Here is a 25,446-nt window from a genome sequence, read left to right as displayed (position 1 = left end):
AGACATTTTAAAATTATATGAGGCGGAATTTTCATTTCTCGTTTAGTCAGTCTCATCATTTTCTAAAGATAAAAGGTTCAACTGGTCAGCCTTGTACGGTGCTTTCAAGCGCTTAAAACCCTACAGCGCAAAACTGAAACGAAAAACAAATTGCTGTTGGTTTCGAGTTCGGAAAAGCCTAGTTACTATTTTTAGCTCTGACGTTATTGGCATTTTGCCAGGACAGAGGCGCGTGCAGATATGCGTCTCATTCAAGCGTTCTTGATAATTGTTCTTCCCCGTTGACCGACTTCGCTGTGTGTCGCGATTTTATTGTGCGTCGCGTGCCTATATGCGTTTGACGGCAAGGAGTGCGCTTAAACTTAGACATCTCGAGCGTAGTCAAGTACTTTTTGTGTGGAAGGTTTTGTTTATTGAGCTAACTGTGCTATAGGCCTATCTGTACCATTCCTAAACATTTCCGCCGAATTTATTTTTTGTTCCGCCGAAAAAGCAAAAGTGTCCGCCGAAAAAATAAATGGGGGAGGCAAAAATGGTTCTAAAAACTGAATTTAATGGCAAACTTGGAGTTTAGATGACACCAAATTGCACCAATTGGGTTCTTTGGATAAAAAAAAAATCCGGGGGGACATGCCCCCGAACTCCCCTAGCATTACTTACAAATTTTCAGCCTTTTTTACTTTTTTCAATTCCCATGCCTGGCAACTCTTGTCTAGTTTATGTGTTTTTTCTTTCTTTGACTTTGTTTTTGTGTGTTATTTCCTTGCTGTCCTTTTTATTTGGTTAATCATTCCTTATTTCCTTCTTTCGATTTGACTACAGTTCCCGATCCTGCTGTCGTGCATGCAAGATCTCGCGTGCATTCTATTCATCAGAAAGAAGATGGGAAGAAAATGAACTTTCAGGACAAAGAAAAACGAAAGAACATACAGAAGAAACTGAATACTGTGATACAGGAAGGGAAGAGACAATATAAAGAGAAAATAAAAGAAAATTTCAAGGACAACAATATGAAGAGGGTGTGGGAGGGTATGAAGATGATGAGTGGGTACACGGGTAAGAAGGGTAGTGGCAAGGGTGGCTCTGTTCCAAGTGACTATGATGTGAACGATCTCAATGCGTTTTACAAACGGTTTGACAGGCATGATTTCAGCCAGACCAGGACTGAACTGACCGATCGACTCGTGAACACTCCTATAAATGAGCAGGACGAAATCATGTCTGTGACTGAGGAAGATGTTGTGAAACAGCTCAAGAAGTCTAATGCTAAGAAGGCAGCAGGCCCGGATGGTATTACACCAAAAGTCCTAGTCGAACAGGTTGAAAGCTATCGCTACCTAGGTGTACTGTGATCGACAACAAGCTGTCTTGGCATGCCAACACTGACCAAATCTTGAAGAAAGCGCACACGCGCATGTACTGTCTAAGGAAGCTTAGATCGTTCTCTGTTCGTAATGACATCCTGCAGATGTTCTATCTGTCCACTGTTGGTAGCGTGTTGACATATGCATGTGTGTGCTGGGGGGTAACCTTAGTAAACAGGATAGTGACAGGCTAGAAAAGCTAGTCAAGAAGGCTGGATCTGTTGTAGGCAGGAAACAAGAGACCATTGAATCAGTTTGCCAGAGACGACTGACTGACCGACTGACCTCAATTTTGGCTGACGAGACACACCCACTGAAACCTGAATTTGACTCTCGACGCATTGACAGGAGTGGTAGACTGAGGGCTATGGTTGCTAGAACGTCACGTTTCCGCAATTCTTTTGTTCCCAGAGCTATCCATACTTTCAACCAATCACATGTTAGAGGCATCTATCATGTTTCTCTGTCATAATTATTACTGTACTCTGTTGCTGGGTTATCCGTAATGTATGTATTGCTACAATATAATTTCCATATGGATTAATAAATTTGAGTTGAGTTGAGTTGAGTTAAAGAGATGGACGTAAAAGGCAGTTCTTTGCGGACAATAATTTCTACCTCAGTTCTACGGAGATAATATCGGCTGCTAGGCGGCAACAATGAAAGACACGAGGGCACCGGCGTACGCACGCATACAGGTACTGAAACACACACACACACACGCACGCACGTTCGCACTGTGAATGAATGCATATGCATTGAGGAACAAACAACTCCAATTATAAGTTCCCTCCACGGGATTGGGTCACATAAATGAAACAGTTATGATACATACTCGCATATACACACAATCATGAAAAAAAGATATCAGGGGTATGGATTCAAAACCGGGTACTCACAGGTTTGAAGACATGGAAAAAACATCCCGTGCACAAACTAACACAATAATCTTACCCGGAGTCTATCAAAAATCGCTATCCGTGACAAAAACACACCGTGCCACACAGTCCGTGAAATCACTGGCACACGATATCCAGATACCGACGCACGGCTAGTGTGTTAATATGAGTTATTTCTAATATGCTGACTGTTAGCAAATGATAACAAGACACGTCGAGAAAAAAGATATCAAGCATGAGCCTTTTAGGCGAATATTGATATCGTTTGTGAGACAGATACGGGTCAACTTTATGTGCAGAATCAGTGACGGCATCCATGTCCCATCCCCTGTGTCCCCGTGGGAGAAAGCGACACGATTTTGCCATCAATGGGATAATTAAGTAATGAAAAGGCAAACAAGTCGCATAAAGCAATATCAAAACATCGAATCAACCCAAAAATCCAAAAACAGCTAGACTGATATCGTTCCAAAATCAAGAACGTAAGGCGAAATTACTACATTTAGTCTTCTTCTTCTTGTCGTTCGCCAATGCTACATTTAGTCAAAGCTGTGGAACTCACAGAATGAAACTGAACGCACTGCATTTTTTCACAATGACCGTAGTCCGCCGCTTGTGCAAAACGGAGTGAAACTGACGAGCCTGTTTAGCGCGGTAGTGGTTTCGCTGTGCTGCATAACACGCTTTTCTGTGCCTCTCTTCGTTTTAACTTTCTGAGCGTGTTTTTAATCCAAACATATCATATCTATATGTTTTTGGAATCAGGGACCGACAAGGAATAAGGTGAGTTTGTTTTTAAATCGATCATTTTAATTTTGATCATAATTTTTATATATTTAATTTTCAGAGCTTGTTTGTAATCCAAATATAACATATGTATATGATTTTGGAATCAGAAAATGATGAAGAATAAGATGAACGTAATTTTGGATGATTTTATAAAAAAAAATTTAATTACAATTTTCAGATTTTTAATGACTAAGGTCATCAATTAATTTTTAAGACACCAAGCTGAAATGCAATACCGAAGTCCGGCCTTCGTCGAAGATTGCTTTACAAAAATTTCAATCAATTTGATTTAAAAATGAGGGTGTGACAGTGCCGCCTCAACTTTTACAAAAAGCCGGATATGACGTCATCAAAGACATTTATCGAAAAAATGAAAAAACGTCTGGGGATATCATACCCAGGAACTCTCATGTAAAATTTCATAAAGATCGGTCCAGTAGGTTACGCTGAATCACTCTACACACACACACACACACACACACACACACACACATACACCACGACCCTCGTCTCGATTCCCCCTCTATGTTAAAACATTTAGTCAAAACTTGACTAAATGTAAAAAACGAATAAATCTGTTGGCCTAAAAGATTGAAACTGAACACACTACATAATTATTACTGAAATTGCTACGATACTGAGCTTGCCGAAACCCTTCGACGGAAACAACGGTTGACTTTGGGAATTGCTCCACACACACACACACACTCACCGTGCACACACACACACACACACACACACGCACACACTCCCCTCCACACACACACATACAAACACACATACATACACACACACACACACACACACACACACACACCTCTCACTGTGTACCCAATCCCAAATGTTAAACCATATTTGCTCACGATAACGCATGTTCAGTCTGACATGAATGCTATTTGTGAGCAAATCACACCGCGCCCTTCGTCATCATAATGTGCTGACGCAAAGGGGCGGGGTGAGAGTTTAGGAGTTAAAACTTTGCTCGGAATGTCACAGTCAGAACTCCTCCTCTTCTTCTTTTGCGTCCATGGGCTGAAACTCCTACGTGCACTCGTGTTTGTACGAGTGGGATTTTACGTGTATTACCGTTTTTACCCCGCCAATTAGGCACCAATACGCCGCTTTCGGGGGGTGAGTAGGCTACTCGTAAATGAGAACACGATATTTACTGAGAAATACTTAGATTTGAAGTTGTGTAACACTACTTTGTGTAACATGCAGTAGATGAAATAAACTCGGGACTGACCTTTGTAATAGCGGACTGTCTTGTGTGTGCCATTCAATATTAAGAAAAGGTATTATAGTTATAAATACATGTTGTGCAGTGGAACGGCCTGTCATGGTGACCACCCGGCTCTTGATAACAAACGCCTAAGCCCACAACGACAACCCGAAGGATCCCCAAAGAATATATTTCTATACAATTCACCTTTCCATAGCGACCACATGTCTATAACGACCATTTTGGTCTTCCCCTTGGGAGGTCGTATTAGACAGGTTCGACTAAACATACATTTTAAACACCAAAAAACAGACAAACTGAAAGACGACAAAGACGTCAAACATTTCTACAATATGATCATCATGTGACTCACTGTTTCACAATATCAAATCAAATCACATCAAATCAAATTAACTTTATTATCTCAAATCTGATAAATAACATTTATAGCTGTAGGCTAATATATCATCCTGAACTCAGATCAAAATGAGTTCGGCTCATTCTCTCCCTGACAGGATGCCTTGAGTTTCCTTGTCTGGCAAGGAAACCGTTTTTGGCTCACGTAAGTGTAGCCTATGCGATCGTAACTTTGTCTGTCTGTGCGTGCGTGCGTGCGTGCGTGCGTGCGTGCGTATGTGCATGCGTGCGTGTGTATGTCTGTGGTAGAAACTCTAACATTTGAAGACGTCACATTACATTGACGTCACATTATGACGTAAGACGTCACGTGAAGGAAGTACTGAAAGTCTCGGTCATTATTATTTTGAGCGGGCCGAGACTAGTTGGCAGTCGTGTCCCTGTAAGTAGGCTACATGCAGACAGACAGATCTAGATCTAGTGTCTCGCTTTCTTGCACAGTTTCACCTATGCTCTTTCTGTGTGTGTGTGTGTGTGTGTGTGTGTGTGTGTGTGTGTGTGTGTGTGTGTGTGTGTGTGTGTGTGTGTGTGTGTATGTGTGACGGAGTGATTGAGTTTGTGTTACTGTTTGTCGATTTCTTACGTGAGCCTTGATGGCTTCGCCTCTTGTTTTTTTAACATATTTAGAGCTTTTTGTAATGTATTATTGATATAAGCATATTCGCGATCGTCGATAATGATTTTTCATGGTGTTTTGTAATTTTTAAATTACAAAGGAATTGATATGTAAGACAGTTTCAAGCGAGCTATTTTTCGCGGCTGTATTTACTGTGCAAACAACTCTAAATATGGCAAAAGTGTCACGTGATAATCAACCGTTTGGTTTCGGCGCTAACTGGAGCAGACGATTTTTTCTGTAACCAGTTGACAGTGATGAAACCATATATTACGGTCTCCTTCCGGCAGCAGTCCCAAAATTTCGACTTGTTTTGACCTTAGAACGATGTCTTTATCATAACTGTGAAGAACAGAACGGAGATCACTGTCGAAATCGGCCAATCTGCAATCATTTTCGTCTCGCGAACACTGTCACTGATCTCAAATTTAGATCCGAGTGCTCGCGAAAACCATATGGGAGATAACTCTGTATTTTTGTTTTGATAGATTCGCGTAGGACTCGCGATGAGCCGAACTCATTTTGACCTGAGTTCAGGATGGTAATATGATAAAAAAAATTATCAGTCCCAATGTCTCGAAATAGGCGGAATCATATCAGATCTGATATGATTTCAGCTTTCTCGACATTGGGACTGATAAATATGGATATCACAGTCAAATCTAACGATAAGTAATATCATATAGCCTAGTTGTTATGGCAAAATCCCCCGAAAGCGGCGTATGGCTGCCTGAATGGCGGGGTAAAAACGGTCATAGGGCCTACACGTAAAAACCCACTCGTGGAAAACCATGAGTGAACGTGGGAGTTTCAGCCCATGAACGAAGAAGAAGAAGAAGGAGAAGTTATGGCCAAAAAACTTGCGCATGCGGACCGCAGTCATTCAGAGCTTCTGATCGAGTCTTGTGGAGTTGCCTTTCTTCTGCGAGTTGGGCTCATAAACTCAGATAAGACAGTGGACTCTGACTCTGTTCATATGCATGCACAGTCACACGGACACCGGAAGAGCACGTGGTACACGTAAGTATCGAAAGCCTCTTGACTTACTAAACACTGTGGGACTTTGACCGCCTGTATTTCACCAGGATTTTATTTTCGGCTCAGGCCACGCCAAGTGTTCAGAATAGGATTTTGGTAAAGGAAACAGAGTTGCTTAGTGATGAGGTATAATATTATCAGTGCTGATCACGGTATTATAATGACGTTAAAGGGGCCGTCGGATAATCAGTGCAAAAACAACACAAAAACAACAACACACACAACTAAAAAACAACAAAAACAACAAAACAAAACACACGCACGCACGCACGAACGCACGCGCACGCACACACACACACGCACACACACACACTTGACTAACACTAACACTAACACACACACAACGTCAGCAGCAGCCACAACCGCGACTCAGTATGATATTATCATCACCACAACAACCACACTTAGTGGGGCTCTCACAGGCATGTAAGATAAAATAGTGTACTTTTTTTGTTTTTGGATTCACTTTGCTGCTGAACATTTCGGGTTTATTTGTACCGGAGTTGTATGCGTGCCTTCTTGTTCCGTTTGTATTTGTTTCTTCGTTTGTTAGTTTGTGTGCTTGTGTTCATCATGGAAGACACGTTAAACGCCAGAGCAGATCTCTCAGCCTTTCGGCAACACCCTTCACAACAACGTAAAGAGCCTTACAATTTTATTTTATTTAAAGGGTTGGGGGCGGGTTTGGGAGGAACTACTTATACGCTGATTTACCGATTCAGCTTAGTCATGACCAGCAAGCCCTGTTGCTATTAGCGTAACGTACCGGGTACATTCCATTCTCTCCCAGTGGGCACACAGTAACGAAAGTGCTCTACACCACGCAACATGTGGCTGCTAGACATGCAGGAAGCAAAAATAAGCATGCGGACGTCATGGCAGTGTGTTAAAAATAATGTTGCTTTTGAAGTGTTTGCTTTTTTTGGTCAGGAAGAGCCCACGGTGGTGGGAGTCACGAATTACGTGTGATTCACACAGCTTGTGCAATGGGCTTGAGTTTTAAGACTGAAATAAAAACGGCATAGATAAAATAACGCCCAACAAGCTTCCTTCGCTAAAAGGTTCAAAATCCCCTTCGTTTCCTCTGACAGGTAACTTACTGAGTTTTTCTTTTTTCTTCTCCCATGTCAACTGAACTACTTAGGTATTCAGCATGAAGTTACGTTCTCTCCGAAGCTAAAAGGTTGTCCAAAATCCCCTTCGTTCCCTGTGTCAGGTAACTTTCTTTTCTTCTTCTTTCTTCTGCCCTGTCAATACTGAAATACTTTGGTAGTGAGCATGAAGTTACGCCTTCTCTCCGAAGAGCCGACTGCGGCTATGAAAATTCCGGCATTCCTTATGTCTGTCTTAGTTGTTGTCTCCGTGCATCTAATAGCCTACAAACTTGATCCTTGCCCATTACTTTTCCAACTAAATGTCATACAAACTGATGCATTGATGGGCACAAACGTCGCTTTGTAGCGAAGTGTAAAGTGATAGTGCTTGTTGAAATCACGAGCAAGAAACATGGTCAGATGCAAAAAGTAAGAAGGCAAATTAGAACAAGAACAAGAAGCTGGAGGTATCCCACGAACGCTATACTGTAATCGACTTGAGAAATGTTCATGCCGATAATAGGGGAAGGGCTCCTAATATGGACCGCTTTTTGTTTCATGCTGATAACTAGCTTGTTTTCTTGCGAAGAAGTTTCATTTTGTGTTTGGTAGTCCTTCTCTCTTAGGTTAACCGTTAGGCCTAATTAGAGTAAAATAGCTTTGATAGACATTCAGCAAAAATTAAATACAGGAAAAATCACAAATGGTCCATATTAGGAGCCTGGGCGCCTAATATGGACCAGTGGAGAGGCCTTCACGAATCGCTGTAAAAAGCCCCCTATACTTCAAAATAACATGATACAACTTAGTGTGCAAGTCAGACTAATTCAAATATGCTTTAGATTTATCTGTTTTGGGTTGATGAGAGCATTATTTGAAGCACACCAGGAAACTAAAGAAGCTCATCAAAAACATAGTGAAAATAAGTGAAATTATCAACTTCCACGAAAAGAAGACTATTTGTTATATGTTTTTGATATCTCGAGGGCTAGTTATAGGTTATTTTCAGCAAGCTTCTTAATGAATTAATGAAAATAGCCTTTAGCTTTTATTTTCTTCGATTTGTTGAAGGTGGTCCATATTAGGGGACTCACGCATACTTTGAGATTTTGCTATTATTTTTTGTGTGCAGTAGAAACTCGGGGTCAACACTGCTAAAATGTAACAAATACAGTCTTAGCTGTCATATGTAGCACGTTTTGCGTGATAAAAGCTTTGGCTGTGGACAGAAACGAGTCGGCAAATTTAGGGTGAACGCTGCCAAAAGTGAAAAAAAGAGAAAAAGCCTAACGGTTTTGAAGTTTGTGTTTCTGCAACTGTTTTGACATGTGCAAGTTATCCAGAGAGGGTGAATACAGCGAATGAAATTGTTTTGAGCGCTCTAGCACCGCTAGTTTGTCAGAACTGGAGGTGGTCCATATTAGGAGCCGGTCCATATTAGGAGCCCTTCCCCTACATGATAAAGAAGGATTCTAAGTGACCTAACTGAGGCTGCAGTTGGGGATTGAAGTTCACAAAAAATAGGGAACATACTAACTTAAATACGGTGTGTGGCGACCATCCAACGCCACCCAGGGCGGCTTTGTTGGGGTAGAATTTCCGAGACTACAGCAATTATGCTCGCGAAAGTAGACGACGTCACGATATTTTTACGTCAATGCATCGTGACGTCATCCCCTCTCTTGGGCCTTTCTCTCGCGCGCGAGGCGTGTGTGTGTGAGAGTTTGTGTGTGTGTGTGTGTGTGTGTGTGTGCCCACGGTGTGTGTGTGTGTGTGTGCGTGCGCACGCGTGTTTGTGTGTATGCGTGTGTATGTGTGTAAGAGAGACAAAGAGAGAGAGAGATAAAACAAGAGAGAGTGTAGCCTATATCTGAGTGTGTGTGTGTGTACGTGTGTGTGTGTGTGTGTGTGTGTGTGTGTGTGTCTGTGAGGGTGTGTGTGAGGGTTGTTGTGTGTGTGTGTCTGTCTATGTGCGTGTTCGTGCGTGTGTGTTTTGTGTGCATGAATGGTGCGTGTGTGTGCCAGTGTGTGAGAGTTTGTTTGTTTGTGTGTGTGTGTGTGTGTGTGTGTGTGTGTGTGTGTGTGTGTGTATGATAATGTGTATCATCAATGAATACAGTATGAAGTATTAGTTCTCATCTGAAAAAAGAAGTAAAATGATATTTACCAACTTACGCCTGCACGGTTATACTACTCACACACACCCACACACACACACACACACACACACCCACACCCACACACACCCACACACACACACACATACACACACACACCACACACACACACACACACACACACACACACACACACACACACACTCTCTCTCTTGTTATGTCGCGGCATTTTTCTTCACCCGCTCTATCGCAAAGTTAGCTTTACCGTACTGTTAGGACTTCCGCCTATGCAAGTAGGCCTACTCTGTTATGTTTAAAAAAAACCACGAAATGACACTGCAAAAGAAAGACGGAAGAGCGAAAGAAATGAAACACACACACATACACACACACACACACACACACACACCACACACACACACACACACACACACATACATACAGGGTGACCCAAAAAAAAGAGTACCCAAACAAAACGTCATAAATTGAACAAAAATAAAGCAATCTTCATAAAATTTATTTACACACACAAGTAGCCTCTGCATGATTTGCACAGAAAATTTTAGCGTTCTATAGCTTGTCTTTCAGGAAAGTTATGCTCATTCTACAGAACATGCTCCAAATGGCCTCCCCCGGATTTAAATCCCCCAGATTTCTATCTTTGGGGGGTTCCTGAAAGACAACGTCTACAGGAACAACCCACAGACAATCACAGAACTCAAGAGAGCCATCACAACAACCATTCGCGGAATCTCGCAACAGGAGTGTGTGCGGGTGATTGATAACTTTGCGCGGCGAGTTCAAGTTTGCCTGCAGTGGCGCGGAGGCCATTTGGAGCATGTTCTGTAGAATGAGCATAACTTTCCTGAAAGACAAGCTAGAACGCTAAAATTTTCTGTGCAAATCATGCAGAGGCTACATGTGTGTGTAAATAAATTTTATGAAGATTGCTTTATTTTTGTTCAATTTATGACGTTTTGTTTGGGTACTCTTTTTTTTGGGTCACCCTGTACATACACACACACACACACCACACACACACACACACTCTCTTGTTATGTCGCGGCATTTTTCTTCACCCGCTCTATCGCAAAGTTAGCTTTACCGTACTGTTAGGACTTCCGCCTATGCAAGTAGGCCTACTCTGTTATGTTTAAAAAAACACGAAATGACACTGCAAAAGAAAGACGGAAGAGCGAAAGAAATGAAACACACACACATAGGCTACACACACACACACACACACATACACACACACACACCACACACACACACACACACATACACACACACACACACACACCACACACACACACACACACCCATACACTCACACACACACCACACACACACACACACACATACACACACTTTCTTGTTATGTCGCGGCATTTTTCTTCACCCGTTCTAGCGCAAAGTTAGCTTTACCGTACTGTTAGGACTTCCGCCTATGCAAGTAGGCCTACTCTGTTATGCTTTTTAATTTTTTTTTTAAACGAAATGACACTGCAAAAGAAAAACCGAAGAGCGAAAGAAATGAAAGGAGGAAGACACGCAAGAACAAAAGCAGGAAGGAAATACAGAGGGAATGGAGTAATTAAGACAAGACACGAACAGGTATGGGAAGTGTTCCAGTCGATCGTTGCGCAAAAAAGCGATTCTCGCCATGAACACTCGAAAAGTAGCCAGACTGTTGATTTTTCATGTGTCTCCGAGTGGAAGCCTTGATGGATCTATACATGGTGCACGTGATTGACGAGTTGTTTTACACGAAAAGTAAGTTACCTTTATTATTAATTTAAAGGGAAAATATCAGTCTAAGGGGAAAACATTCCTCAGATCGCTTCTAACGTTATACCGTAAGATTCTGCGTATTAAACAATGCTACCGCGCAGGAGGACTGCCTTCACTTTGCAAAGTAAGTGTATTGAAAGCTTAATTAAATTTCGTAAACTACTAGGCATATAAAGTTCACTCTTTGTTATGGTTGGCTTGGGTTACGACCCTTGATGCAAGATGGCGTTTGTGTACGTGTCAGTTGTTGTTACCAGAACCGCCTCGTCATAGATGGCACTACCCGTCTAGCCGCCAGGCGGCGCCTCGGGAATTTGTTTGTTTCATTCACTCACTTTGATTTATTTGATAACCGTACCTCTGGTTCGTTTTCGAGCAATTCGTGCCGTGTGCGTCTAATGTACAATGGATTCCCAAGACGACAGTGTGTGGTCGTGAATGGAGTTCAGTCATCAGAGGCCGAAGTGACGAGTGGTATCCCCCAGGGAAGTGTTTTAGGACCCATGCTGTTCGTACTTTACATCAACGATCTGCCGAGCGTTGTCGCCAACTATGTCCGGATCTTCGCTGATGATACTAAGGTCTACACCAGAAGCGACGTCGAGGGAGCCCCACAAACCGGCCCTGCAGAAAGACTTGGATAGTCTCCGGGACTGGTCCCAACAGTGGCTGCTGAATTTTCACCCGGAGAAATGTCATGTCCTGAAGCTGGGAAATAAGAGGTCAGAAGCTATGTACTACATGACAGGAACGGACGCGTCAGGTGAAGCTTGCAGTATTGCACTAGAGGAGAGCGATTTCGAGAAGGACCTGGGGGTCTATGTGGACAACAACCTGAGCTTCAACAAGCATGTCGCCCTTTCAGCAGCAAAAGCCAACAGAGTCATGGGGGTCATCAGGCGTTCCTTCGACTACCTCACAGTAGAAGTTTTCCTGCAGCTCTACAAGTCACTTGTCCGTCCTATTCTCGAATATGGCCACGCAGTCTGGCAGCCGCAACACAAGACACTTTGTCAGGAGGTGGAGCGCGTGCAACGAAGGGCAACCAAGCTTAATATAAGCTCGCTGAAAGACAAACCCAAGTTGAACGGCTGGCCACTTTGAAGCTACCTTGTCTAGAGCATCGTCGCAAGAGGGGGGACATGATTGAAGTCTACAAGTACCTTCATGGTTTCTACAAGACAGAGCGGCCACAGTTCTCTTTCTTCGCTGGTAGAGACACCCGAGGCAGTACCCTGAAGCTAAGCAAGCCCCGCTACAGACTCAATGTCCGAGGCAACTTCTTCAGCGAGAGGGTTGTGAACACGTGGAATAGCCTGCCAGACCAGGTCGTGACTGCACCATCTGTGAACGCCTTTAAGGCCAGGTTGGACGCCCACTGGAAAGATCTCCCCTCTGTGTTTGATCCTGAGTTGCTACTAGTAACTAGCTAGTAACTAGGCTGATCCCACCATGCATGCCAAAGTTGCTAAAGTTATTACGAAAACGACCACAGAAGGATGAACAGGCCTAATTTGGCCTCAAACATCTAACAAGTACAAGTACAAGTACAAGACATGATTCATCAAATGAGTGCCGCAATTAGCCAGAAACTCCCCCCAAATCGTCATATCAATAGCTATTCCTTTAAAACTCGTCTGTATTGATTTTTGCCTGTCCACTTTTTAAGGTTCTCCAGCCGTATCTCTGACAGTATTTTTCAAAAGACAAGAACTACTTGAATCAGTTTGCTATACCATCATTATTACAGTCGAACCCACTTGTAAGAAACTCGCTTGTGAGAAACATCGCTTACAAGAAAGGACTTTTTATTTCCCTGTCAAATGTCATCTTTCTTCCACTGAGAATTCTCCGAATAAGAAATACTCGGTTATAAGAAAGCCTCGGTTATAAGAAATGAGTTTTTCTCTCCCTTGACTTCTCGGATACATGTACAGTGGTACCTGCGATGTGTAGCCCCTCCAATGAGAGGACACCTCCCTTAAAAGGACACATTCTGAGGTCCCTTTGTCTATTATCTCTACCAAGATAAATCTGTCATGACAGGCCACCTGCAATGTAGGGACACTTTTGGCTGGTCCCAAGGGTGTCCTTTCATCGCAGGAAAAACCCAGTGAGTTTAGATTTAGTTTTACATTAGTTGCAATGCTTGCAGGGGATGTCATCCAGACAGACAGAAAAGGCTAGACAGGCACCTGAATCCAAAATCGGTGTGTTCGAAGAATTCCTTTGATGGGTGTTAAATGACTGCGCAGAATGACATGAACACTTGAAGAAATTGTTCGCTTCAAGAGACTGTTTTTTCCCCGCGCGCACAAACACTACACACACTTACTCACTGTGGCACACTCCGAAACGCGGTGTGTGTGTGTGCGTGTTGCTGTTACTGGAACGTACGTGCGTGTGTGTGTGTGTGTGTGTGCGTGTTCATCTTTACATTCAGTCATTACTTGAGAACGGAGAGTATGGTTTGTCTCCCGATATATGTGTCTGCATGTCGGTGTGTGTGTCTGTCTTCGAACAGGTATAACACTGAAGAACACAGTAAAGATGTAGTGAACATTAGCTATAACGCAGCCAAGGGACTTGCGATGTCTTCAAAGATAATACGTTTCTTCACGTGTTAACCACAGGCACATGATACTGGGTGGTCACATGCTGGGCAGGCAGGAGAGCACAACCCAGCCACAGCCCATCGCGTGTCAAGTGTCTCTGGTGTAAACGACCATCAGCACCACCACTGAACTGTCTAGGCTTTAGAATTAAATAAAAGCCTCTTTCCACTTGGTTACATACTAAAAACCACCAGCCTGGCTGCCTCCTGTGCAAAACACACACACACACACACACACACACACACACACACACACACACACACACAAAAGAGCCTCTTTTCACTTGGTTACATATTAAAAACCCGCAGCCTGGCTGCCGCCTGTTCAAAACACACACACACAAAGTCCCTCTGTATTGTACCTATGTGTTTATTTTTTCTCCTTATTTGTTCCTTCATTGCACCGAAGCATGAAATAAACTAATGCCCACACCATGAATACTTTGTCTCAGTTAAACTACATACTGTACTAATAACCTCCACACTGTCAGGTTCAAGAAATGTACAGCAGACATAACTCTAACAAAACGAGATCAATGTTCTGTTTTTGCCAATGACATCTAATACTGGGAACAAAAATATGAATATGTAAAACATAGTCATAAATACATCAACATGCTTATCAGTCAAACCCGGTCAAGATCAGTTGAAATATACATTGAATATATATCTTGGTACAATTCAAAAGGTATAAAAAAAATCTTATACTTGAGCTTAGAAAGGGTATGCGGCAAACACCTACCAGTATAAACTACACTATCTTATCATTAGACAGACCACTAAATTGAAACCTTTCTTTCTTTCTTTATTTGGTGTTTAACGTCGTTTTCAACCACGAAGGGTTATATCGCGACGGGGAAAGGGGGAAGATGGGATAGAGCGACTTGTCAATTGTTTCTTGTTCACAAAAGCACTAATGAAAAGTTTGCTCCAGGGGCTTGCAACGTAGTACAATATATGACCTTACTGGGAGAATGCAAGTTTCCAGTACAAAGGACTTAACATTTCTTACATACTGCTTGACTAAAATCTTTACAAAAATTGACTATATTCCATACAAGAAACACTTAACAAGGGTAAAAGGAGAAACAGAATCTTTTAGTCGCCTCTTACGACATGCTGGGGAGCATCGGGTAAATTCTTCCCCCTAACCCGCGGGGGGGGGAATTGAAACCTGTTAAAAATCTTGGTAAGTACATATGTACTACATGTACTTCAGTGCAATACACTGTACTCATACGAATTCATCAAACGAAGTCTTTCTTTCTTTATTTGGTGTTTAACGTCGTTTTCAACCACGAAGGGTTATATCGCGACGGGGAAAGGGGGAAGATGGGATAGAGCCACTTGTCAATTGTTTCTTGTTCACAAAAGCACTAATCAAAAATTTGCTCCAGGGGCTTGCAACGTAGTACAATATATTACCTTACTGGGAGAATGCAAGTTTCCAGTACAAAGGACTTAACATTTCTTACATACTGCTTGACTAAAATCTTTACAAAAATGGACTATATTCTATACAAGAAACACTTAACAAGGGTAAAAGGAGAAACAGAATCCGTTAGTCGCCTCTTACGACATGCTGGGGAGCATCGGGTAAATTCTTCCCCCAAACCCGCGGGGGGAATCAAACGAAGTAAACAGATGACTTTGCATAGAATACCCTTAGAACAATGCAAATGCAATCAACAACAGCGATAACATACCCCCTCCTACAGTACCATAAAGTGCATTTCAAGATCAACAGGAAATGTCACATTGACTTCCAACCCCTTCTTTTAACACTTTCTACCCCACCTATGTTGATGAAGGTTTTTTTTTGCCGAGACAAGCTGTGCTGCAGCAGGTCACTCAGAATTGTAGAAACTGTGTATCAACACGCTGGAATGCAGGCGTTAGATCGACGTTACTGGAAGCGACTGAAGCTAACAGTCTGAGCGGATATATCCGTACCTAGTCAGACAGAGCCATATGAGTGGGTACGGATATATCCGTACCTGGGAGGCAATGAGTTAACAGATGTTTACTGCCCACAAAAAGTATAAATAACTACCGTGTCTCTTTCATCAACATCTACCGCACTTGCAGCATTCTTAATTAATTACTGACTTTCTTTTGTATCAAAACAAAAATAAAACACAACAGCAACCAGTTTAGGTAAGTTCTTCATCAAATTTTTGTCAGCCTGGCGCTGACTTCATCAGGATGGTAAGGATCTTTCTTTTGTAATCAGGTATGAATGGTACTGTTAAGAACTGAGCTGAAAGTAATGAGGGTGTAACACCCCTGTAACATCTGACTCATGGTGGTAACATGACCGGACACAATGCAACTCACTGTCAAGTTACTCATTGTGTTTCTTCTTTACCCATCTACTGGCAGTGGAAGTCAAGACTCGCAGGCAGTGTGGAATTGCAAGGTCATGCATTCCGAGAAAAACAAATGTGACACCTCAAAAACATTCTGTGCAAACTTTGGCAAACCCAGGTTCAGGTAAATCGGTAAAATTGTTAATGTTGCAATAATTTTGCATGGCACCCCATCCCTTTTTTTGGCAGCATTTGGCATGGCAAAGACCACTCCTACAATCTATAAAATAATGGATTTCAAGAAAAAAAAATCTGAGCAAAATCAGGGATCAGGAGATAAGGTCAAGAGAGCCAAACTCTATTATATGGCAGTGAAATGCTATGCATGGATCATCCAATGAGGAAACGTCTGTATGAGTATAAGGAGTGACAGTTGTCACACAAATTCAAAATTTACCATGCATATTTAGATCCCTTCCTCCAGAGATGCCCCATCTTAGAAAGCCTAATGAAAACCGTGTGGCCAACTGCAGTCCCGGTCCCCGTCCGCTGCCAGCTGTACGGAGGAAAGAGGACCTGGAGAAGACAGTATCATTTGTCTCCCTTGCCGGGCTGACAATACAGACAAATGATTGACATGAAGAAAAAAAAACAATACAATTTGGAAGTTAGTAAGGAGGCGTATAAAGGTTGCGAGGCTTACCCATTGTCCCTAAATAAATGCATGACAGAGCACGTTCTTGCTTTTTTTTTTTTTTTAACTAATCCTCATAGTGTCAAATCCTGTTGCAATACATGACTGCCTGATGCAGAGCAAAGTATACTCTCACACTATAAAGGCAGTGCCTCCAACCACATTTATGAGCATCTTACTTACTTTATTACACATAGCATATGAATTCAGAGGGCTCACTTCCGTTTGTTTATCAGATCACATTTATGACCACTAGCTTATCTCCCCCTTCTTTCTCAGGTAGTGATGCAAACATTGCTGCCTCAACAATAGGGCTTCTGTCAGGATGATCCTTACATGATGATATTTTGCCTTTCACTGAATTAACTGACAAGGAAAACAACCACTGTATATTGCCCTTTGAAGTACAGCAAGATGATTGCCTCCCTTGGAGACAATTTCTTCAGATTTGGTCTAATTGTTCTAAATTGTTCGGGCAGTTAAGAGGTTAAGTTAAGTTCAAATAAAGTAATACAATTTTCACGTTATTAGTCTTTCTTTCTTTATTTATTTGGTGTTTAACGTCGTTTTCAACCACGAAGGTTATATCGCGACGGGGAAAGGGAGAAGATGGGATAGAGCCACTTGTCAATTCAGGGTCCCCACTGGTTTTTAGAAACAAAATTCCATGACTTTTCCATGACTTTCCATGAGCCTCAATAACATTTTCCATGACTAGATCCACAGGTCGCCATTTCCGAACACGCAAACTTTTTACGTCTTGTCACTGCCAGTTTTGACACAGGCTTGCTTTGCACTGAATTTGAGTCAGTTTCTACGCAGTGTCTCTTCGACAAGCAAGTCAAGCATTTGTTACGCAGTCAGATTATCGGTAATGTTTGCTGGTCCTGTCATTTCACTAAACTGGACCACAGGCGGAAGGTATCGTTCACTGGACCACTACTTTCATAGAAAGTCTTTCTATGAAAGTAGTGGTCCAGTGAACGATACCTTCCGCCTGTGACTGGACCAGCCACTGTTTGTATCCATCGGCACTTTCGTAAATTGCGTTTCGTAACCGTCACTGTGACTTGACGAACTGTCATTTTTTTCACCGCGATACACAGTTCATTGCGAAGATCTTCCTTGGTAATTCGTTCCAATTCCGCATACTTTTTGTTGTCAAGAAACAACTGTCAACTCGAAAGAAAGTTTCAAACTCATCATCCTCCATCTTGCTTGTCGAAGCGCTAAAGTACTTTATCGATGCAAAAACCAAAGCAGAAAACTTCGACGAAACCGACTCAAATGCAGCGCAGACGACACGACGAGATAACGGAAGGAAGTGAGCCTCGCTTTGGCTCAAGTGCCGTTAAAAAAAAACCCGTTATTCTCGTATGCAAATACGAACGAGAAGTTGGTCATACGAACAAGCCTTGTGCTGGCGACGCAAATCGCTGCTGGCTGGCAAAGGGGGTGGGGGGAAATGGCTGGGCGACAAAAATAGCCGCTGGCGTGCTAAAGGTAAATTTTTTTTCTTTCTTATTTTTGTTAAATTCCATGACTTTCCATGACTTGAATTGAAATTCCATGACTTTCCAGGCCTGGAAAATTAAAAATCAAATTCCATGACTTTCCAGGTTTTCCATGACCTGTACGAACCCTGTCAATTGTTTCTTGTTCACAAAAGCACTAATCAAAAATTTGCTCCAGGGGCTTGCAACGCAGTACAATGTATTACCTTACTGGGAGAATGCAAGTTTCCAGTACAAAGGACTTAACATTTCTTACATACTGCTTGACTAAAATCTTTACAAAAATGGACTATATTCTATACAAGAAACACTTAACAAGGGTAAAAAGAGAAACAGAATCCGTTAGTCGCCTCTTACGACATGCTGGGGAGCATCGGGTAAATTCTTCCCCCTAACCCGCGGGCGGGTTATGCAGAAAATGTATAATACAATAAGTCAATGCACGACCAGTAAAGATGCAGACTAACTCCTGTACACAATGTCAAAATGACTAGTAACAAGAAGAGCAAACGCTCGATCGAGTCACTTTCGCAGTTCTGAATATTATATGAGGCATCAGATGGACAGGAAGAAATTGCTATTCACAACACAATGAGTCACGTTCACATAAAATTTGAGCCCGGTCACTTTTATAGTTTCCGAGAAAAGCCCAACGTTAAGTTGTGTGTTGCCGAACAGAAAAGGCTAGTTATCTCCCTTGTTTTTCTGATAACGTTCGTAAAAGGCTACAGATGTAAATACTTTGATGTAAAGAATAATCCTACAAAGTTTCAATCACATCCGATGAACTTTGTCAAAGATATAAAATGTCTAATTTTTCCTTTGACGCTGACCTGTGACCTTGAAAAAGGTCAAAGGTCAACGAAACCATCGTTAAAGTGTAGAGGTCATTGGAGGTCACGACTAAACAAAATATGAGCCCGATCGCTTTGATAGTTTCCGAGAAAAGTCCAACGTTAAGGTGGTGTCTACGGACGGCCGGCCGGACGGCCGGCCGGACAGACTAACACTGACCGATTACATAGAGTCACTTTTTCTCAAGTGACTCAAAAATCGTATCACCATCTCTTGTTCTCAGACAGTCCTAGCAGTCTAGATACTATACACATGAAGAATCTACCATCATCCCAAAAAGCTCATTCCATGAAAGACACATGACACTCAAATTAATCTAATTGTGTACCAGAAAATACAATAAGCAAATCAGCTCCCTCTTTGAATAAGCCTTACAAACCTGTTTCAATTAATACATACAAACATGGATAAAATCATACACAGAAATTTTTTTGAAAGTGCATGATTATATCATAAGTAATCTAAAGTATCTTGAATATTAATGCTGCTGCATACTTTAGCTATTAGCTGATCTGTTTACTTCCGAGTAACATACTATATTACTTACTTGCTTTAGCAACACAAAATCTCAAGCAATGCGCTCCTGAGTTTTATGTCTTATAAATCTTTGAAAAGTGAATACTTCATCACACAGAATTTCTAGGTAAATCATGAGATGTCAAACTTGTTATCTGCCACATTTTCAAGCAAACCGACGAAAAAAAGCTAGCATGTACTGTTGCAGACATGGCACAATCAACACAGAAAGCTGAGGACCAGCAGCGAGTACAAATAACAAGTGGTTGGCTGACTAGAAAAGATATACAGATTTCACGAGACAAAAGTCATAAACATCACTCGACAATGGGTGATAGCAGAAAATTGCATTGCTTCAAAATGGACCAAATCTCCAAAATAGACCGACACAGACAGCAGTCTCAAACTACATGATCAGACAAAACAACACAGTTCATCACATGATAAAATCAGCTTCATACAGCTGTTTCCATTGCAATCTTTTCTTCTTTCATTGTCCTTCACATCCGCACTGAAAATGTTCATCCAATAATGCCTAGTGCTGGCAAAACAGTACAGGTTTTCAGGAATGCTGAGCTTGCTTCTCAATGAAAATGTACAATGCATGACAAAATGAGTCTCATACCACACTAAGTTGTTATAAACTTGACGAAGAGTTAAAAATATATCGTTCTTTTTATCTTTGGCTCATGATGGGAGACAAATGAATAGATGGCGAAGCAAGGCTGAAGGGAGCCAAGACGAGATTGTGACGTGAAGAGTTCTATCTTCTTTCTTTGGTTAAAGACAAAAGGCTGAGGAGGGTGAGGCTTGGATTAAAAAAGGAAGGAGAGAACTGGAGAGAGGGGAAAACAAAAGAGAAGAAAGAAAACAAACACAAAAACTCCAGGAAGCATAAAATGACAGGCCCACATTACTTTCTTTCTTTATTCTTTCTTTATTTGGTGTTTAACGTCGTTTTCAACCACGAAGGTTATATCGCGACGGGGAAAGGGGGAGAGATGGGATAGAGCCACTTGTTAATTGTTTCTTGTTCACAAAAGCACTAATAAAAAAATTGCTCCAGGGGCTTGCAACGTAGTACAATATATTACCTTACTGGGAGAATGCAAGTTTCCAGTACAAAGGACTTAACATTTCTCACATACTGCTTGACTAAAATCTTTACAAACATTGACTATATTCTATACAAGAAACACTTAACAAGGGTAAAAAGAGAAACAGAATCCGTTAGTCGCCTCTTACAACATGCTGGGAAGCATCGGGTAAATTCTTCCCCCAAACCCGCGGGGGGTGCCCACATTACACAAGTTACAGGACAAGGTAAATAACTGTACATATCCAACAATTGTCAGTACAACAATATATATGCATGAAATATGTATTCCAGAATAACTTTTTGAAAATGAATGCATAATTATGGTTTAAAGCATCGGTACACAAGCAAAAGCAATGACTTCCTCTTATGTTCATGTCCTGGGTGATTAGACGTGTTTTCGGCTTCTAGTACGTATAGGACGCAGGGATGCGCGCTGTGGGGAGCCCTGTGTATGACATGAGGCAAAAAAGGATATCTGTAACGACATACTTAAAACACGTTATGAGCAAGGGAGGTCATCCTTTACTCTGTGTGTCTTTGCCTACATACTAACGTGGTATCTTTTGCGCCACTGGTCTTTTGAGTGGTTATTATAGACAGATTCGACTGTATAAAGTGATTATGTCCCCAAGAGAATGGCAGCAGCTGCCAAAGTGTAAGGTCAACACAATGTTAACATAAATCTCATGATTTTAGGTTCTGAAAGATTCACAAATAACTCTTGCACAAAGGCCAGATTGCAAAATCTCCCATGGTAAAACTGCTCCATGATAAGCTATGTACAAAGGGGTTCAAACTTGTTACTGATTCACGTGATTGTTATGCCCATGTCCAATGGCCCCAGGCATGTTTAGCAGATGTTTCCACAACAGCAAGGTTACTCCCTCACTTTATAACACGGTTATCAAATATTACAAAAAGAAAAAGAGGATGACAAAAAAAAACCACCTAGAAACTGAAAGCAAGTGGTAAAAATTACAATCATTTGATCAGCTGTCTTCATGAAAGTGTATGGCAGAATAGACCACCCTTGCTACAATAATTTCTGAGTAAACTTTCACAAATAAAAGCTCATGAAATGATCTCTTGATTGTGAAGAACATGAGATGGAGCAGAGAATACAATTCTGCTGCTAACTTAGAATGAATCAACTGAGTCTCTCACAGCACAAATACAGCTCAATAGTGCTTGAAGCCACACCATTCACAGATACTAAAGCCGGATGCACAACAAAAAAGAAAAAGAAATAGAAAAACAAATTCTAAGTTTATGAAGGGAGCTTTATCAAAACTGTGATAGGTCGGTTCAGCTGTAACTGAATGTGTTTGAATCCTGTTCTAAAAGGGACAAAGATGTACAACAAATCTGTATATATTTTGTTTATAAATATCATCAGACTTTGTCTAAACTTACAGACACAAAAGATTACATGTATCTCAAAAAACTTTCGAAAGAAGTTTAATATATGAATACATCTTTATGGCAAATCATCAAAGACACTAATATGCATTAAAACGTGTGTACATGTACACCTTCAACTTGACAGTATTTAATACAAAACTCAGCAAGTTTACACAATTATGGTCACAGCTTCACAGCTAATCAGTTATGCATGATAATCAATCATTATTGGTGCTTAACCTTTCAGTATAAAACACAATATCTCAAAATGTTCACAAATGCAATCACAGATGCACAGCGAAGGCTCAGAGACAGACGACAACGAGACGAAGTGGAAGGGTCCCGGTGCTAGACAATTTGAGCGACCTCGTGCGGCGTGATACTGGCAAAGTCACACATCCACGACCGAGGGATGAGATAGTCCAGAAAACTGTCCTGAAAGCAGAAAACAAACCATAGTCTTATTGGAAACCACTGCAGAAAACATGGGTCTACCAAAATAACCTTCTCCTAAATGCAAAGATTTCCAACATAAAAGGTAAGACTCCGCATGCTGTACAGATACATCAGCAGAACGTTGCCGGTACATTATCTGTGCTACACTATTTGCGTCATACTAACAGTGTAAAAGGAGAGACTTATGGCTATGACAGGGCAGCGCTGGCGGGTGTGCCATTCCATGCTGTACAGACACATCAGCAGACCATTGCTGGTAAGCTATCTGTGCTACACTATCTGCGTCATACTAACAGTGTGTATCGAGAGACTTACGGATATGACAGGGCAGCGTTGGCGGGCGTACCATTCCATGCTGTACAGACACATTAGCACACCATTGCCGGTGAACAGCATGACCCACATGAAGACATTCCAACTGCGACTCGACCCCTTGTCCGTCAGGAAAATAAAGCCGACTGCAGACACACAGAGCACATGTGATAACAGACCATTATTGCAGCCACTTTGCATTTCTGTGTATTGTAAGGATTTTTCTTTCTTTTTAATCTGTAAATTAGGATTATAATTGAATATACGCTTACATGTCAATTTTCTAAAAAAGGGTGATGAAAAAACCGAGATGATGATTCTGATGATGACAATAGAAACTGTTACATGTATCTTAAATTAAGACAGAGAGAGCGACTTAGTGTGTGTGTATTCGAGTGGACATATTCATGCAGCTTGCCAAAAGGAATGTGCACTTATATCATTCTTTCCTTTACTTGTTTTAAAGTCTCCAACTCCTAAGGTTGTGTATGTGTACAATGAATTATTTGATGCTGCTACTATGGTACTCCTAGTCCTACATTCATAAGAAGAAAATAAAAAAGACAGTGAAGTATGAAAAGAAGGTAAGAATTTTATTGCATTTTGAATCCTTAATTATCCCATTGCTGGGAAGTAAGGGTCGCTTCTTCCCAGTGGAAAGGTAGCAGCACACGAGTTGCACTACCCAGTTGTTTATATGTTTAGGTGTAATCGGCCACCTGCAATTTTCGCAGAATGACCGAGGTCTTTACGTGCCATAGTGGCTGGACATTGATACCGTCTTTAAGTCTGCACATAAAGGTAACCCATCCCGGCCTGGATACAAACCTAGCTGCGACCAAAGAATCACAAGTCAGATGCTCTACCAACTAAGCTACAACCCCCCCCCTCCCCCGCCCACTCAGAGTGAGAAAGACGGAAGAGAGGGAAGGGGAGGAGGAGGAGAGGGAGGTAGACGAGGGAGACAGGAATACTCACAGCCAGCTCCGACAAAGAGGATGAAGATTGGCTGACTGCTGGACTGATCGAGAGGGGAAAGGGGAGAGGGAGACAGAGACGAGAGGGAAACGAAGGGTGGTCAAGGGAGGTCATGCAGTGGTACTCACAGCCAGCTCCAGCGAAGAGAACGAAGAGGACGGGGTAGAAGAAGCGGAACGTGACGACCAGGATGTATTCGTGGAACACAGCCGAGATGAGGAACACCATCGCCATGGACCCCGCACGGTTCTTCTGACCTATCAGCTGTAGTGAAACCTTGCCGTTAGAAACGTGTGTTGCATTTACTTTTTTTTTTATTAACAAAGTAAAGTAAGAATACTGCTACAGTAGTCTCTCTGTTTTAGGACTTCCCAAACCTGAAGAAAACAGGGTTCAAGAGATGAATTTAGAAAAGATTGCAGTTTTTTTTAAAGAGAAAAGCACCACTATCTGGGTGGCCGAGTGGTAACGCACTTGCGCTCGGAAGCGAGAGGCTGCAAGTTCGACGCTGGGTCAGGGCGTTAGCAATTTTCTCCCCCCTTTCCTAACCTAGGTGGTGGGTTCAAGTGCTAGTCTTTCGAATGAGACGAAAAACCGAGGTCCCTTCGTGTACACTACATTGGGGTGTGCACGTTAAAGATCCCACGATTGACAAAAGGGTCTTTCCTGGCAAAATTGTATAGGCATAGATAAACAAGAAGGGCAAAGCCCATACGACTCACATGCTTTACACATTTTTCCTACCAAAATACATGTGACCTTGACTCAAGGTCAAGGTCATCCAAGGTCATGCAACACAAAGCTGTTAATTCAAGACATAGGAAGTACAATGGTGCTTATTGGCTCTTTCTACCATGAGATATGGTCACTTTTAGTGGTTCACTACCTTATTTTGGTCACATTTCATAAGGGTCAAAGTGACCTTGACCTTGATCATATGTGACCAAATGTGTCTCATGATGAAAGCATAACATGTGCCCTACATAATTTTTAAGTTTGAAACAGTTATCTTCCATAGTTCAGGGTCAAGGTCACTTCAAAATATGTATACAATCCAACTTTGAAGAGCTCCTGTGACCTTGACCTTGAAGCAAGGTAAACCAAACTGGTATCAAAAGATGGGGCTTACTTTGCCCTCAATATCATATATAGGTGAGGTATTGAATCTCAAAAACTTCAGAGAAAATGTGAAAAATGTGAAAAATAGCTGTTTTTAGGCAACATTTATGGCCCCTGCGACCTTGACCTTGAAGCAAGGTCAAGATGCTATGTATGTTTTTTGGGGCCTTGTCATCATACACCATCTTGCCAAATTTGGTACTGATAGACTGAATAGTGTCCAAGAAAT

The 25,446-nt window shown here is 41.8% G+C and overlaps 2 protein-coding genes across 3 annotated transcripts in view; one reads left to right on the top strand and one right to left on the bottom strand.

Annotated features, from left to right (window-relative positions):
- Nucleotides 1-11,902: 11,902 nt before the first annotated feature.
- On the top strand, nucleotides 11,903-12,454 carry LOC138983132 (uncharacterized). The gene has a single exon (XM_070356539.1). The coding sequence runs from the start codon at nucleotides 11,903-11,905 to the stop codon at nucleotides 12,452-12,454; it is 552 nt and encodes a 183-aa protein (XP_070212640.1).
- Nucleotides 12,455-14,318: 1,864 nt separating this feature from the next.
- The window catches only part of LOC138982160 (sterol O-acyltransferase 1-like), a 36,375-nt gene continuing 25,247 nt past the window's right edge, over nucleotides 14,319-25,446 (bottom strand). For both annotated transcript variants that reach the window (XM_070355382.1, XM_070355384.1), the window contains 4 exons: nucleotides 24,227-24,362; nucleotides 23,124-23,266; nucleotides 18,609-22,787; nucleotides 14,319-17,590 (listed from right to left, as the gene is read on the bottom strand). In XM_070355382.1, coding sequence (XP_070211483.1) covers nucleotides 22,701-22,787; nucleotides 23,124-23,266; nucleotides 24,227-24,362 — 366 coding nt within the window. In that variant the 3' untranslated portion in view covers nucleotides 14,319-17,590; nucleotides 18,609-22,700. The remainder of the gene's footprint in view (nucleotides 17,591-18,608; nucleotides 22,788-23,123; nucleotides 23,267-24,226; nucleotides 24,363-25,446) is intronic.

Source organism: Littorina saxatilis, linkage group LG12, assembly GCF_037325665.1.
Source record: "Littorina saxatilis isolate snail1 linkage group LG12, US_GU_Lsax_2.0, whole genome shotgun sequence".
Lineage (NCBI taxonomy): Eukaryota > Metazoa > Mollusca > Gastropoda > Littorinimorpha > Littorinidae > Littorina > Littorina saxatilis.
This window is presented reverse-complemented; position numbering and strand designations above follow the sequence as displayed.

What these genes read in the sequence shown, in the direction of transcription:
- LOC138983132 (XM_070356539.1), top strand. Translation starts at nt 11,903, where the DNA reads ATGTCCGGATCTTCGCTGATGATACTAAGGTCTACACCAGAAGCGACG.